Here is a 17065-nt window from a genome sequence, read left to right as displayed (position 1 = left end):
CACTTACAGAGTACATATGTAGGAGATGCAGAAAGTTAGCCATTTGGAGAGTTACTTTGGAGACTTTATTACTAGTCATGCTGTGGAAAATGATACAAAAAGTTGGTTGTGTTGTGTTTATAGAAAGATTTAGTACTACCCAAGAGTCAAGAATAGATGAAGATCAACAACACAGATGAAACATTATGGCAAGAACATAACTTCTTTTTATGTACTTACCATAACAGTAGATTATTGTCCCTCTTGGCCCACTGCAACTGTCCTTGTGTTATTTGCTTTAGAGCCTTTTCAGTGCTTGCTTTCCTCCCCTCTACCACAAGGCAGTGCACCCCTAATGTTCCTCAAATCAAGTTTGCCACCTTAAAACACTATGGTACTCAGCAGGCCTAGAAAAACACATAGTAGACCTAAACCCAAAGCCTATCAAGAAGAAAAGTGACAATTTGAAAGGGGGGTTTGTTGAGTGGATAGGGACAATAAGGATTCATGAAAATATGACAAAAAGCCCAGTAGAAAATATAAAAACAACCAGCTTGCACTTTATTAACAAAAACGTCTCAAGTCTCTAGCGATTCGGCAGGAAATGCCTTCTAGGAGTACTTTAAGTCCTTGTGGTCTTAATACTGAATGTTCATGGACATTCTTGATACAACTGTTTTCTAAGTATAATAGAAATACAGCATTTAATGTTCTAGATATTAATTAATTAGTCAAGTGTTTTATAATTGATAGTTGATGTTTGTATAAAATGGCACTGTTTTTCCTTACTTGAGACGTTCTTGCTAATAAAGTGCAAGCTGGTGATTTTTATATTTGTTACTGGCCTTTTGTCATATTTGCAAGGGGGTAAAAATTACCTAGGGGAAAAGTAACACTTTCAGATTCTATAAACTGTTTTCTTAACCTGTATTTTATGTAAAATACAGTAAAAAGAGCATTAATGCTATTTTTTTATCAGAGATAAAAGGTGCTGACAGCTTCACTGCCTTGCATCTTGTAATGCACTAATAGCACATAACATATAACAGCAGCAATTATGCATCACAGAAAACAAAGGCAATCATTTAAATAATGTTATATATTTAATCGTTACCTATTTATTCATGATGAAGAAAGGATCGTTAAGTGACTCCACAGTTTATGCAAAGTGAACTAATTTTGAACACAGTAGCAAGTCCCCTATTTAAATATAGAAAACAGACTTCATATCATTAACTACTAAGGAGGGTATTCCATAAAACAGGAACAAAGCTGCTGTACTCCCACTTACTGGTTTTCCTGTCATCCAAGTGAACCTTTGATATGTAATCATCATCTGATGTGATGCTTCTGAAGTGGGTTACCACTGAAGCATGCTCATAAGCTGAGACCTTCTAGTTGCATAAATTAACCTATAAGCCAATGTTAAATCAAAGATTACCTTATTTCTAAATGTCACATACCCTATAAGCCCAATGTGTTTGCCAGATTATTAAACCACATAATGACCTTTATGACTCTATTCACATGGTATTCCCCATCATGAAGTGTGTGACAAGACAGCTTTTGTAAACAGGATTGCTATTAATTTACGATGATGGCATCCCTGTTTGAAGAGAGAATATTGGATATTTTGAGAACTGGGACCAGCAGGGTTGAAATACATGAATTAGCAGGGAAAAAGACCTGTCAGACTGACCTGATATTTATAATGGAATTGTAGCTGGAGGGTTAATACAAGTAGTAAAAGCATATTGCCTAAATGTCAACATCTTTATTACTGTCTCACAAAAAAAGAAAATACACAGGTAGAAGCACTGAGTAAGAGGTAAGATAGCGACACAGATGGTTCACTGCTGAGAAGCAAAAAGACTGTAGTTACACACCGATTTCTCCAAATGTTTTTGGTTTCTAATACCATGACAAGAATGGACCCCATTCCTAAGTCAGGGTACAATTACAGTTCACAAAATTAGTACTGCTTCAGTCTTTGATGTTAGCCAGTAGTACTCTACTCAGCACCCACAAAGTCCCCCTGAATTGCTTCCTTCTGCAGTTCATAATGGGTTATGTGCATTGGTAGCATAATTAAGCACGCTTAAAAATTCTTCATTAGTCCTGTTGCTCTTACTACAATTAGAAATGTCTGGTATCTTTATCCCACATTGCTTTAGTTTCTGCTTACAAATCCTGGTATTTTATACATTGTGTGCCTCAGTACACAGGACACTATAATTGTTGGATGTAGCTATGTCAGTCATTAATGCTACTTTTGTACTTTTTTTTTCTTGGATTACTATTTCTGCTTTCTGGTTTCCTTGCATCTATTTCTTAACCATTTATTTTGGGTGATCCCATGTGATCCAGACTTCATCACTGTCACTAATGGTTTGTGGACCATGTTTCCAATGTTTTTCAGCTACTACAACCCCCCATCCAACAGTCATACATATTGTTATGCCTTTCAGTATACGAGCCTCAGCCAAGAACATACCTCTCAACTGTAACTGATTACAAGGATCATTCCTCTTTTTGAGTCTTATAATGTCCATATCTCCCATTGTTCCTCATTGAAGTAGAACTAATTCCTGCTACTTGTAACTTTGAAGGACTATACCAGAGGGATCTGTCTCCATTAGCCATGGAACCGCTCCTGAACAGCATGATTGGTTGAGCACTGTTTAAACGTTTTGCCTTGATGGGAGTGAATAAAGGATCTGAAGAAGGTTTTACCAAAAGCGCTTATCCTATGTTCTCTTAGTTTGTTTTGTGTCTTTTAAGAGTTTTATTAAATTACAGACTTTATCTTGTCTATGGTGGTACGTCTGCATTTTTTTTTTTTTACTTTGGTTCTTTTTTTTTGCAAGACTACCTTCAGCAGTGTGTACTTATTTTTTTGTTTCAATTGTTTCGCATTGAAAGTGTCTGTCACGCATTCAGTGTTGCATTTTTTTTAATTGATATTCATGGTAAATAATACTGAATAATATTACTTCATCAAAAGGACTATTTATAATCATAGTCGTAACACATTTTAATCATCCTGTGAGCTTCCTTGTTGAAATTATTAGTACGTTATTGGTAAGTGTTCCACATTTTGCCTAACTGCATCACATTACGGGAGGTAATGTTACACATTCTGAAGATGGAAGGTTGAAAGCTCAACAATGAGATAAGCAACAGATTCCAGCAATCTTTTACCAAACCTAAATTTGTCCGTTTTTCATGGGAGTTTGTAAACTAATTTGCCCACTGTCTTGAGCACCATTATTAGTTTTTAATTCATTTGGTTTAAATTAACCTCTCCTTAAACATTCCTACATCAAACATTGATCAATATGTGGTTGTTCTACGAGTTCTCAACACTTACCACTACAACTGTTGGGACTTCCAGTTTTCTTTCCTTTTCTTTTGGACCTTTTCTTTTTGTTCTTACTTTTGTTTCTTGGTACTTTCAGTTGCTGTCAGATCCTAATCTACTTCTGGTGTGATTTCCATTCCCACTCCTCTCTGAAATGCTTCTGCTCAACTAAGCATAGATGTCATCTTAAGTCTTCTCTTCATGCTTTAGCACTTTCAATATGTTTGGATCTGATGCGATCAACAAACTGTATGTAGTCCCATGATTGCATACCTATACATATGGAGGATTTGGAGAAGGCCTATACCTCATTCAGAATGAGAGCTATATAATCTTGCTTTGGACTGTTTTTAATGCATCATTTGATAAGCATGAAACATTTTTCTTGACTAAATGATTTGTATGACTGACAGGCCCCAAACAGCACTGACAGACCAAGATGATTTATACCGTGGACTTTATTCCTTGATGTCAAGCTAGTTTTCAATACTAGTTGTAGTCTCACAAAGTATTCATTACTAACCTTTCTTCTCATTTGTTCAATGTTATATTGCCAATCATTCATCTCTTCACATTTATGCACATCCTCTTGTTCAAGCTTGTTTATATCACATTCCTGTCACAGGTTATTTTCCTGGTGCTTTAACATTCCGGAGATAAACACTTATCGCAACCACATATCATTGTTGTATTATGATAAAAAGTTTTATCCATTTGTAGTTCTGCTTTTGGATCCTCAACGGATGAGCTATACAGTTTTAAATCATCCACAAAGTAGATGTGATGTGTTTCAGCAAGGTTAATTTCTGGAAGTTAAACTGTGACCATAGCTTAATCTACTAAGTAAACTGCTTACAGAGTTAAGTGCAAAACAGAACAATAGTGGTGACAAAGAATCACCCTGGAATACTCCTCCTTGAATTGTTATCCTTCGGATAACAATTTGTCCTTTATCATGACTCAACTGCAGAGTAGTTTGACACCATTTCATAATCACCAAAATGTAACTTATCAATGTAGAGTTTTACATTTGTAAGCATTCCATAATCCATGAGTGTTCAATATTGAAAGATGCTTTTCTGTAATCAAGCAGAAACTAAGTGGGATAAAGGCACCCAGACAGTCCCAAAAGTAGTGAGAGCAACAGGACTAATAAAAAATAATTTGTAACTATACTTAAAATATGTTACCAATACATGTAACCTCACATGAACTGCCGAAGGAGGCAATTCTGGGTACACTGCAGGTGCTGAGAACAGCATTATTGCCTAACATCAAAAACTGAAGTAACTTCATGAACTCTAATTACACCCCAACTTAGGAATGGGGTCCATTCCTGTCATACTATTAGAAACCCAAAACTTTTGGAAAAATCAGTATGCTGCTGCACTCTGTTTTCAATCAATATACCATCTGTGTCATTCTTTTACCTCTTACTCAATATTTCTACCTGTATTTTTTTGTGAGAGAGTAATAAAGATGTTGAAATTAGGCAATATGCTATTATAGATTATATTAAGCCTTCAGCTTCAATTCAGTAATAAATAAATATCAGGTCAGTCGGACAAGTCTCTCTCCACCTTCTGTTTCATATATTTCAAACTTGCAGGTCGTAGGTCTCAAAATATTCCATATTCTCTCTTTAAACAAGGATGTCATCATCTAAATTACTGAATCTTGTTTACTGACCTGTGCCCCAATTTCCTACCTCTTCCTTTGTGAAAGAACACTAACATCAGCCTAGAAGAGCACATTATTAATGGTAAAACAGCAGAAGAGTATGAATGCATGCCAGTTGTATCACAATGGTGTATCACTTCATCAGATGCATGTCCTAGCAGACTGGAAATAGGCTGGTCATTGCAAGGTGGTCCGCAATAGGGCCAGTACACAAAACTAAGCATGTCAAAAGGAAATGGTGCACTGGGGAGGGAGCAGAGAGGAATGTGGATTACTATACCTGATGCTGGTGGCTTTGTAATTTCGAACAACACTGTGCCAGATTCCATATCCCGGATTTTAAATCTTGTGAAATCAATCTTGTAAATGTTTTCTTCTGGGGAACACAAGTAATCTAAAAAAGTGCAGAAAAAACAGAATATCAAGTCAAAATTCAACACAAGGCTGTGCTCATTTATCGTTGAATATACTTTATTTTTTTACCAAGAACTGTGCAAATTCAAAACAAATGTATTATATGTTTAACAAATATATGGCAAAGCTGAACATGTGCTAGTGATGGTCAGCAGAAATATAGTAAGACAGGAAAGTATAGTTGAACAAAATACTCACCGTAACAGTACACTGAACTTTTCAGTGGTTGGCTATCACTCACAGTGTGTAGGTCTTAATACTGCTCTGTATTACACACACACACACACACACACACACACACACACACACACACACACACTGCAAAACTATGCAAAAAAAGTAGTTGATATCAAACACAATATTACCATTTTATCAAAGGGATGTAGGGTGAAAAGCCTGTCATGCAATAATGATCCTGCTATTCAATTCATATGTTAGTGTTACTGTGTGTACCTCACACAGCTGTATGCATCACATGCATAAGGATAACTGCTTAAGGAAATGTTTACTTACTTTGCAAGATACAAATCAGTGTCATACAAGCTCTTCTAAATAATGGTTAGACTGAAACATCTCAAAAAAACAACATAGACCAGGAGACAATGGTGCCCTTTTAAAAAAGATGTACTTTTATTCTAAATGATGCCATAAGGCACATACAAAAATCAGGGTCACAACACGAGACTTCAGCTGAGGATTCTTCCTCTGCTGTTGAATCTGATGTGCAGGGCACCACAGACTCACCTACACCTAAGCGAAATAACAGCACCCCTTTAGGTATACACAAGGGAGGGGGGGGCACAAGTGCCATGCAAAACATGGAGGGCTTGTTATGCACGTTTGCCCATAAATAAATAATTGCAATGTGCTCAATATTTCTTCACACACACTTATCAATGCAGATCAATATTCTCAATAAAGTATGGTCTTTTATTCCTGGTTTCTTTGTTGCTGAGGACAATTTTGCTAATGACATTCTTTCCTTCTGTAGGCTATTGAATTTAAAACTTTTCTTTCAGGACAAATCTAATATTGGCTCTCATGAGGATTTTCGCTACCATAAATCCACATTTTTACCACCTATGAACACTATTGTTTTGCTCTTTCAGAGAAGTGTGCTTAGGGATTTATATTTTGATGGTAGGGAACATCAAGTAGGCCATAATAATGTCTCAAAGATTGAATTTGAATGTATACAGGGGTTGACTTCTAACCATGAATTAGTAATTTTGGCTGCTGACAAAAGGGGAGCGGTGGTTGTACAAGATTGGGGCAAATACAATAAGGAGGCCTTGAGACAGTTATCTGATGTTTGTTATTATACACACTTGCCTTTAGATCCCACGACTTCTTATAAAAAACAAACTGATAATTTTTTATCTAGAGATGAAGAAAAAGGCATTATTTCTAAGTATATCAAACAACAAATGTGAGAGTGTTCAATCTCGCCGTTTGTTTTTACACACGGGTTTGGAGCCGATCCTCGGCTCTGAGTCGGCCGCATAGCAAAGCTCTGCATCTAAGAGAAGCTCGAGACCAGGCTATATACCACAATCCTCCCTGCTATTACTCAGATCTAGTTTGCCGCTGCAACAGGTCACATCGCGTTAGAGAGCTCAGACCAGAGTTTAAGAAATTTGACAGATAAGATAGTCTTTTTTTCTTCTTGTTAGTCCTAAAAGTTATAGTTTTTTTTGTGGATACTTGTATTTTATTTACTATAGTGTGTTTGTGTGTGGCTATAGTTATTTAGTTAGTTCTTTTCTATAGGTTTCCCTTTGGGGCCTACCTCTTTCTAACTTTTAATTCTCTTTTTATTTTTAACCTCACTTCTTTCAGTATGTCTGAAAAAGTTGAGTGGGTTCAAAAGGTGCCAGTGTGGACAGAAAATGTCCATCACTGACAACCACACCTCCTGCGTCTACTGTCTTGGCCCTCTCCACTTGCAAGAGGATTGCTCCATTTGCCATTCCTTCAGTGGGAGGGTCATGACAGATAGACGCAGGAAACTTATTGATAGGGGGCTTCTTAAGCCTGCTTTTCAAGAAGCCTTGGACAAGTCGGACCAGGCTTCTAAGTCTTCGAAGGGGTCGAAGATGTCAGAGCCCATGTCATCGGCTCAGAGTACATCTTCCAAAGTTCGTTCGCTGGTTCCACAGACTTCGGGGCCGAGCGTCGAACATTTGTCTCTCACTGAGCCCCAGGTCTTGGAACCGGTGTCGGAAATACCGCCACCGTCGATTCTTCGGTCGGTGCCATCTTCGGCTCCTTCGACCCGTTCTTCCAGACCACTTTCTGATACTGATGTGGATCGTGTCGTGCAGAAACTGATGGAGAACACGGCTCTTTCCAGATTGACTGCAGTTTCCTCCCAGTTGGTGTCGAAACTAGAAGGCCTCCCTTCATCTTCAACAGGTCCTCCTTCGAGACCCATCCAGTCTTCGGAGCCAGAAGAGGATGAGCTGATGATAGTGTAGCCATCGGTGCCGAAACCGTCCATAGCACGATCGACACCATTTACCTCGACTCCATCGGAACAGATAGGTGAGTCTCGGAGTCGACGATCTCTCCTTGGTTCCGTGACCGAGAGTCGTACCGACCTTTCGGTTCCGACTCTCCCTCTCGGGGCCTCGGCGCAGATCGGCTCGGCTCCGTCCTCGGGGTCGAGACCCATGGGCCGCGTGTCTCGGATTCTTCCATGTTCTTTGGAACCGGGAGAGTCCTCGGCCCGAGGTTCAGGGGCTTTTGACCTCATGAGGAAGGTTTTGTCTACACAGACAACCACTACATCGGACGCGTCTTCTCCCTCCCCTAAGGAGCCGCTCTCTGTTTCAGTTCCCACGACACATCCAAAGCGTGGAGCACCATTGTCTCAGCCATCCCTAGAGGATGCCCCCTGTTCCTCTGAGGCCTCACCGGAATCCCCCTCCGATGAGGTCCCGAGGAAAAGATTGTGCAAGAGGAGGCACTTAGACTCCCCACAGGAATCTTTAACGTCTGACACTGACTTGGATGAGTCAGAGGGGTCCCCAAAATCACCCTCCGAAGATGTCTCATTTGCGGACATATTGGAGATATTAAAACAGAGGGGTGATTGGCAGTCCCTAGCCCCACTGAGGATGAGTCAGTGTTGCTGAAGGCATTTGGTGCTCAACCTTCTACCTCCTGGGTTACTCCGCCCTTCGATGAGTTAATGGAATTAATTGCTCGAAGGGCGTGGGAAACACCGGACACAGTGGAACCGGTCCCTAGAAAGCCAAGTAAGTTCATTACTGCCCCCCAAGACAAGACATATCTAACAAAAGGAGTCCCCGTTGACGCTATGGTGGTGGCAGCAGCCACTAAAAAGGAGATGTCGGAGTCTTCCTCTTCTGTTCATCCTCCTAATAAGGATTCTAGGACTATGGACAGATACGGAAGCGTTTTAGTTCAGCGACTTTTTCCATGCGTTCGCTAAACTATTTGACACATTTTACACGACTACAGAGGGATCTCATCAAGGAGCTGAGAGATACCCTCCAGGGTAACACAGATGCTGCTGTTTCAGATAAGGTGACAGCACAACTTAACACCCTTACCTCCGTAGTGAACTCGTCCATGAGGCTCATCTCGTATGCGGCTGAAGGGTCTAGTAGGGCCGCAGCTTCAGCGATTGCTCTACGAAGACAATCCTGGATGCGGCTGTGCTCTTTTGCAGAAGCCTTCAAGTCTTCTTTTGCCAACGCCCCCTTTGATGGTGCCACTCTTTTTGGGCCCAAAGTGAAAGAGACATTAACTCGGTGTGAGCAAGAAGGAAAGACTCTGTCTGCTGTCGGAGTCCGTTTTTCCGTTCCATCCAGACCATACCCCAAAGGGCAACGAGGCGGAAAAATGTGGTTCCGTAGAACTCAGGGATCTTTCCAGGCCACACAGAGTGAACCCCCCCCAGAGGCAGAGGGGGGGGCAGACATGGAAGACGCCGCCCCGGCGGCAGAGGGGGTCCGCAGAACCAAGGCGACAGGGATACTATCCCTGGTAAGCCTTTCCAGCACTCCTGAATGGAGGCCCGACTGTCCTGCTCTGGAGGCAGTCGGGGGTCGCTTGGCTTTATACCCACAGGCCTGGCAAACTCTCACCTCAGACTCCTGGGTAAAAAGCATTGTAACCAGAGGATACAAAACACCCCTTATGTCAACTCCACCCCAACACAGAAGGTCTCCAGATGTGCCACCCCGTCTGCGAGGCCAAGCAGCAATAGAAATTTCAAAGCTGCTCAAAAAAGAGTCATTCAGCCAGTCCCGGCGGACCAAAAAGGATCCGGAACTTACTCAAGGTTCTTTTTAGTTCCAAAAAAGACAGGGGACTGGAGACCCATTTTGGATCTCAGCAATCTCAATACCTTCGTAAAGAAGGAAAAGTTCCAGATGGTCACGCTTCAATCTATCCTTCCATTTTTACAGAAGGACGACTGGATGTGCTCAATAGATCTCAAGGACGCGTACTACCACATCAAGATGGCCAGACCGTCCAGAGATCACCTGCGCTTCCAGCTGGGAGTCAGTCATTTTCAATTTCGAGCCCTGCCCTTTGGGCTCACCTCAGCCCCCAGGGTATTCACCAAATGCATGGCAGTGGTAGCATCTCACTTGAGATGTCTAGGATTCCGGGTGTTTCCCTATCTGGACGACTGGCTCCTTCAACGCCACCACCGAGCGTCTCCTCATACAAGCAAGAAACTATACAGTCAACCTTTGTTCCCACCTAGGGATTTCCATAAACTTCAAAAAATCTGTCTTATTGCCCTCACAGCATATTTCATTTATCGGAGCGGACCTAGATACCCATTTAACATTAGTAAAGCTCTCTCAAGTAAGGGCTTCATCCCTCAAGGAACAGGCTCTTCTTCTGCTGCAATGCAGGAAAGCCCTGGCCAAATTGGTTTTGAAAGTTTTGGGTCTCATGGCAGCGTCCCTGATTGCGATTCCCATGGGAAGGCTGCACATGAGACTCCTCCAATGGCTACTGTTCACGCAGTGGTCATTCCAACAGTTACCCCTAAAGTACGAGATCCTGATAACGGATTCCTGCAAACGGGACCTATCATGGTGGGTGTCCAGCCAGGACCTCACTATGGGTCGTCCATTTGTTCTACCAAATCTGACAGCCACTATAACCATGGACGCTTCCCTGATAGGGTGGGGGGGACTTTTTCAGGGAAGAACATTCCAAGGGGAATGGTCCGACATCGAGTACAACCTGTACATAAATGTCCTAGAAATGAGGGGCGGTGTTCCTAGCGTTGCAACACTTTCAAACCCTCCTACCTCTAGGGACAGTAGCAGTTCAGACAGACAACATGTCTGTAGTCTGGTACATAAACAAACAAGGGGGAACCAAATCTTATCCATTATGCAGAGAGGCCATGAGAATTTGGCAATGGGCAGAGTCCACGGGTCGCTTTCTGATAGCAACGCACATCCCGGGGTCATCCAACGTCATCGCGGACAGGTTGAGCAGAGCCATCCTGTTACCTCATGAGTGGTCCCTCAAACTACAAGTGGCGGAGAGAATTTTCCGCAAATGGGGCCAGCCTTGCTGCAATCTATTCGCCTCTCCGATGAATGCCAAATGCAGAAGCTATTTTGCCCTTCTACCCCCTCCAGGGGATGTCCCCAGGGACGCACTGATACACGATTGGCCCCCGGGTCTCCTATATGCATTCCCACCTATCCCATTGATTCCCAGATTTCTCCAGAAAGCCATGAACCTGGAAAGGACAATTATACTCGTAGCCCCATTCTGGCCTCGACAGATATGGTTCCCCTTTCTTCGAGCCCATCTAACAGAGGAACCTTGGATCCTGGACCCAGTACCAGATCTACTCACGCATTCGTCGGGAGTTCTTCACCCGTCTCTTCTATCCCTCAAACTAGCAGCTTGGCTGCTCCACTTCCCCGCCTAGCCAGGTCTGATCTTCTTTCTCCGGCAGTGCAGTGCATTTTGGTTGCCTCTCATAAGGCTTCCACCACAAAACTCTACAACAGTAAGTGGAAACGCTTTGTGTACTGGACCCCTTGGTTGCTCCTTTACATAAAATCCTAGAATTTCTTTCCATCCTTTTCCATGAAGGGGCCTCTACTTCCACATTAAGAGTGCAGTTGGCTGCCATATCCAACTTTCATGTTGGTGAGAATGGTCCTTCTCTCATGTCCCACAGGCTTTGTAAAACTTTTATGAAAGGTTCCTTCCATCTTCGACCTCCTGTCAGGGATCCTTTATTCCCATGGAATTTAAATGTGTTGTTGTCACAACTAATGTTACCACCTTCCGAACCAGCTTCTTCTTGCCCCCTGAAATTTCTGTCTTGGAAGACTCTCTTTCTTGTAGCGGTTACTTCAGCTCGGAGAGTTTCAGAGCTGCAAGCACTGTCTATTAAACCTCCTTACTTAAATTTTCACCCAGATAGAGTTTCTTCTGAACAAATCCGTCCTTCCTTCCCAAGGTATGCTCTGTCATAAATATTAATCAATCCATTGAACTCCCCACTTTCTTTAAAAACCATACCAGCAAGCTGGAATATATGTTGCACAAGTTAGATGTCCACAGGCAACTCAGATTTTATTTAGACAGGACTAAAGACTACAGAAAAACAGATCAACTTTTTGTTGCGTTTGCAGATAATGTAAAGGGCATGGCAGTTACAAAACGCATTCTTTCTAAATGGCTTACTGATTGTATAGCCTTTGTGTATTCTAAGTCAAACCAGGCCTTACCCACCAAACCAAAAGGCCATTCTACTAGGTTGGTCTCCACTTCCTTGGCTCATGCAGCTCGCCTGCCTTTGGATACGATTTGTGCAGCAGCCACGTGGTCTAAACCACATACTTTCATCACTCATTATAGGGTTGACAAAGCCTCCAAAGACAGGACATCCTTTGGTTCCACTGTGCTCAGGAACGTTCTTCCATGAGTCACTCAGGGTGACGGAGCTAGGGATGCTACCCGTGTGTAAAAACAAACGGCAAGATTGAACACTCTCACATAAAGAAGTTATGTTCCTACCATAATGTTCCATGTGGAGTGTTCATCTCGCCTTTGTTTTTACATTCCCCCCCCTTTCCCTCCCTCACGGTTTGGAAGAACGAGTAGGACTAGAGTCTGGTCCACATGTCTTACCTCTTCCGGGTATCTTTCTTTACCCCTAGTTGGTTGTCAGTGAGATGGTGTCTCTAAATGTTTTCCTTTGTAGCAGTTTGTAGCCTGGATACCTCAGGGTTATTGGTTTTTTTCTGGTTTGCTTGCAAACTAGATCTGAGTAATGGCAGGGAGGATTGTGGGATATAGCCTGGTCTCGAGCTTCTCTTAGATGCAGAGCTTTGCTATGCGGCCGACTCGGAGCCGAGGATCGGCTCCGAACCCGTGTGTAAAAACAAAGGCGAGATGAACACTCCACATGGAACGTTATGGTAAGAACATAACTTCTTTTTGACTGTCTCTGACCCTGTTTTGCCTTATATTTATTTTTTACCTAAGGTACATAAAAATTTGGAAAATCTACTGGCTAGGCCCATTGGGTCTGGCCGTGGTTCATTAACTGAACCCTTATCTCAATATTTAACCAAATATTTAAAACCTTTGCTCCCTCCTGTCAGATCTAGAATTCAGGATACAACCGAATTCCTACAAATTGTCTCTGAGTCACAATTGGAACCTGATTGGTTATTGTGTAGCCTCAATGCATCACCATTATGTACGAATATCCCCCCATGGGGCTGGTATTGAGGCTTTGAAACATTGGTTGGAGGTTTCTGGACTATATACATCTAGTTTCAACACCTTTTTACTCAAAACGACTGAACATGTCCTGACGAAGAATGTGTTTTTGTATCAGAATACCATGTATTTACAGATTAAGGGAACAGCCATGGATGCTTCTTTCGCCCCGATTTATACTGATTTATACATGGCTTTTTTAGAGCTTCAAATAATTTATGACTCTAATCATAACATTTTTCTGCAGGACATGGATATATGGAGGCGTTATTTGGATGATAGCTGGTTGGTTTGGAGGTCTGATTTTTTTTGTATCTGCAGGAGTTTGTTGATTATTTAAATTCAAATAAGTGGGGAATTCAATTTACAGTCAACTACAGTAAGGACGAAATTATTTTTTTGGATGTGTTGGTCACCAAGAATTCTGACAACACTTTAAATACTGTGGTTCACAGCAAGTTCCCCCAATATAACTCCTACCTCCATGCCACCAGCTATCATCCACCACATATATGTCGTAATATACCCAAGTCTCGGTATATGAGGGTTAAACTTATTTGTTCAGACAACTCCACTTACTTAACACATCGGGATGACCTTACGGCCAAGTTCATTCAAAGGGGCTACAAACTGGGACAAGTATCATCAGCTAGGAATTTGGTTGACTGTTGAATTACAATAAGACTGAGTCCAATAACACTTCAGTATTGTGTTTGACCACTACTTATGGTCGGAATACTACCAGACGTATTGATAGTGTACAACGCAATTGGAACATTCTTTTGGCTGATGAAAGATTATGTGAATTTATTAATCATAGGTGTGAGTTTTCTTTCAGGAAAGGTAGGAATTTGGGTTCCCTTTGTAATCATTACAAAAAGGGACATTATCCCTTAGGGACCAATATTCAGAGAACACTTTTAGGTGATCGTCTAAGTGGTTATTTCCCTTGTGGCCACTGTGTCTATTGCTGCAGGATGAACAAAACCAAAAGTTTTACTACATTTCTGTGTTTGCCAATTGTCAGTCCGATTGGGACATTTACTTGGTTACATGTAGTTGTTCTGCATTCTATGTGGGGCAGACTACCAGGCCTGTCAAATTTACCAACGTACCAACAATGCTTTATCTGATATTAGGTACCAACAATGCTTTATATAAACGCACACTGAAACATTCCAGTGCTAATTTTAATTTTACCATTATTGATAAGATTCAAGGCAATAGAGGAAAGACTTCTGGTTGGCATGATACTCTGAACAAATTAGAGAAAAGATGGATCATTAATCTGGGTGGTCTTTTTCCCCCTGGTTTAAATGAAAATTTGTAGTTTACCAATTGTTTGTTATGATGATTGACAGGTGTTCTCTATACAAGGCAAGCAGCCTTCTTGGTTCTTTTTTTGCTTTTAGTTTTTTCACTGAGGAAGGCTTAATTTATAAGCCGAAACCAGTTTGGATATTGTATTGTAGGCTTTTTGCCTTTTTTATGTGCCTTATGGCATCATTTAGAATAAAAGTACATCTTTTTAAAAGGGCAACATTGTCTGCTGGTCTATGGTGTTTTTTTGAAATGTTTTTTGAGACCTGGCAGTTGCCTTACGTGCAGGAACTGTGCTTTGGTGTACACTTAAACATCCCCTGTAAGGCTGCCAAAGCTAATTTGCCACATCTGTTCAATCAGTTTATAACACATGGAAAATGTGTAAAAGAATGGCCATACGACAGCAACGCATACTAGGAATAGACATTGCTGAAAAATGCTAAGAAGGCTAGTGACGTAGCTTTTGACCTGTGCAGTGGGTTCTACCCTCCCCAAGTCAAGATTTTAGGATATTTTAAATATTTATTTTTCCACTGTGATAAATAAATAAATCTGGCTAACTATTTTGAAAGGGCCCTCTTTTGGTCACTAGGAGATCCTGCTTTCATTCTATAAAAGTAATAAACTGATCATTCCTTGTAATCAGTTTGAGCATTCCTAGATAATATTTAATGGACATCCATGCAATGCAAAAATATTTTTCCTTTATTTTCTTGTCTGGAGAAGAAAACAAGAAGCTGGATGGACTGATTCAAAGTCACGTCGTACATCACTTTATATTCTGCTCTTAAAGACATCCTTTCCTCACATAACACTAGGCTTTTTACACATTGTCTACAGTTCATCGTATTCTTGTAGCTGATATTAACTCAAGCAGTATTTGAAGCCAAAAGAATTATGTGCCCCAAAGCAGAGACGGTTGATTTCTCAGTTGCAAAAGTCAGATCCTAAGCCCTTGGTTACCTAGGGAGACTTAAGCTAAAAGCAGCTGTCAAAAATAGCATGCCTGCAGTGTTTCTAAACAAAGGAGTTTTTGCAAGGCAACAAGTAGAAATGTCTGAATTAAGTAGTTTTAAAGACTAAGCCAAACCTGTATTAAATAAGGCACTGCAAACCACAACAGCAGTAAACAGTGCCTATATTAAGATAACTCTTTTGACACCAATAATGAACACACTGCCCATTTTAAAAGGCATATGTTTCTTGCATTTGGCAGTTTTTGTTTTTTTTAGTTTTTATGCTCTGTTATTAGAGGCCCTGAAGGACATCCATACAGTCCTGAGAAGACATTTGTTGCTGTTGCCAACAGATGAGACAATAAGAAACAGAAAAGACTTTATATATAACAGCATATCTGACAAACACTAGCAGTTCTTTCCACACCTTGAGAACCCATACGGAGAAGGACTTTGTGCGGCACTTCAGTGAGATAAGCCCACAATGAATGAACTCTCAAAAGTTTTCAATGAGAAAATTGCTATTGTGCAATGTAAGCACGTTTATGTTAAAGTGCCTTGCTGTGTCTTAACTGTAAATAGTCAAATATGTGTCTGACCTGTGCTGGGAAAGCTTCTGTGACATTACCCCCCCTCCAAGTAATAGTCATTGCACTCCAAGGACCACTTAGTAAGTAGGCCACTGTCTTTCCTCTTGACCAATAGAATACCCTGTATATGCCAGTTACTTAGCCTACCTAGTTTCCTCAGGTTCTGCATTCAGTAAATGAAAGTTTGTTTTACTTTGTGCTGTTTTGGTAATTGCTCTTTATCGACTATCAACTGATTGCTCTCTGTAATAACTGACCTGAGAGCAAGACTGAACTGCATGCCTGGATTAACCAACACAAGCCTAAGATTCAATCTATAACTGAAATTTGGCTTAAACCCAGAATAAACGACTCAAATTACACTTTCTGGTTATATCATCATCCGTAATGACAGTATAAAGAGGAAATGTAATGGCATTGCTTAAATATTTCCATCCACTACCACATTTCTCCCTACAACAAGCCAGTATCAAAATTCAGTTTGGCAAAGCTTCTTATCACTTTCCTGAAAACAGACAAAGGTAAATACGTATTATACTGTTCTTATATCCCTTCTTGTGACTATACGGCTAGGCTGGAAGGTATCCTGCATTGGACAGTCATAATTCTACAAGAAAAAAGTATTACTAGATGATGTCAATATCAATTAGTTGGCCATAACCTCAAACTCCCATGCATCTAGCATGAATTTACACTGTTTCACACAACTAATTAATGTCCCCACACATTATAGCAAGACATCACATTCCTTATTATTCTGGATCCTAGTATCACACCCTAGCAAGTTCACAACTACAGGTACAATGTCAAACTCTCTCAGTGACCATCTCTCACTCTTTACAACCAGACAACTCATACATCCTCTCAAACAGCATGTTAATAAAACATGCAGCTTCCCCAAATTTAACCCAGAAATATTCATTACTACTCTATCATCTATTAAGTGGAACTTTCTAAATACCCCATTAGATAATGCTGCAAATTCAGTACAACTTTCCTAAATATTCTAA

General features: G+C 40.9%; 1 protein-coding gene across 1 annotated transcript in view; it reads right to left on the bottom strand.

Annotated features, from left to right (window-relative positions):
* UNC119 (unc-119 lipid binding chaperone) overlaps positions 1 to 17065 on the bottom strand; it is a 756954-nt gene that overhangs the window by 246716 nt on the left and 493173 nt on the right. The window contains exon 2 of the mRNA XM_044054397.1: positions 5301 to 5414. Coding sequence (XP_043910332.1) covers positions 5301 to 5414 — 114 coding nt within the window. The remainder of the gene's footprint in view (positions 1 to 5300; positions 5415 to 17065) is intronic.

This window comes from Protopterus annectens, chromosome 13.part0, assembly GCF_019279795.1.
Source record: "Protopterus annectens isolate FY-2018-M chromosome 13.part0, PAN1.0, whole genome shotgun sequence".
In the NCBI taxonomy this organism is placed as follows: Eukaryota; Metazoa; Chordata; order Ceratodontiformes; family Protopteridae; genus Protopterus; species Protopterus annectens.
Note: the sequence above shows the minus strand (reverse complement) of the source record. Positions and strands in the feature narration are given on the sequence as shown.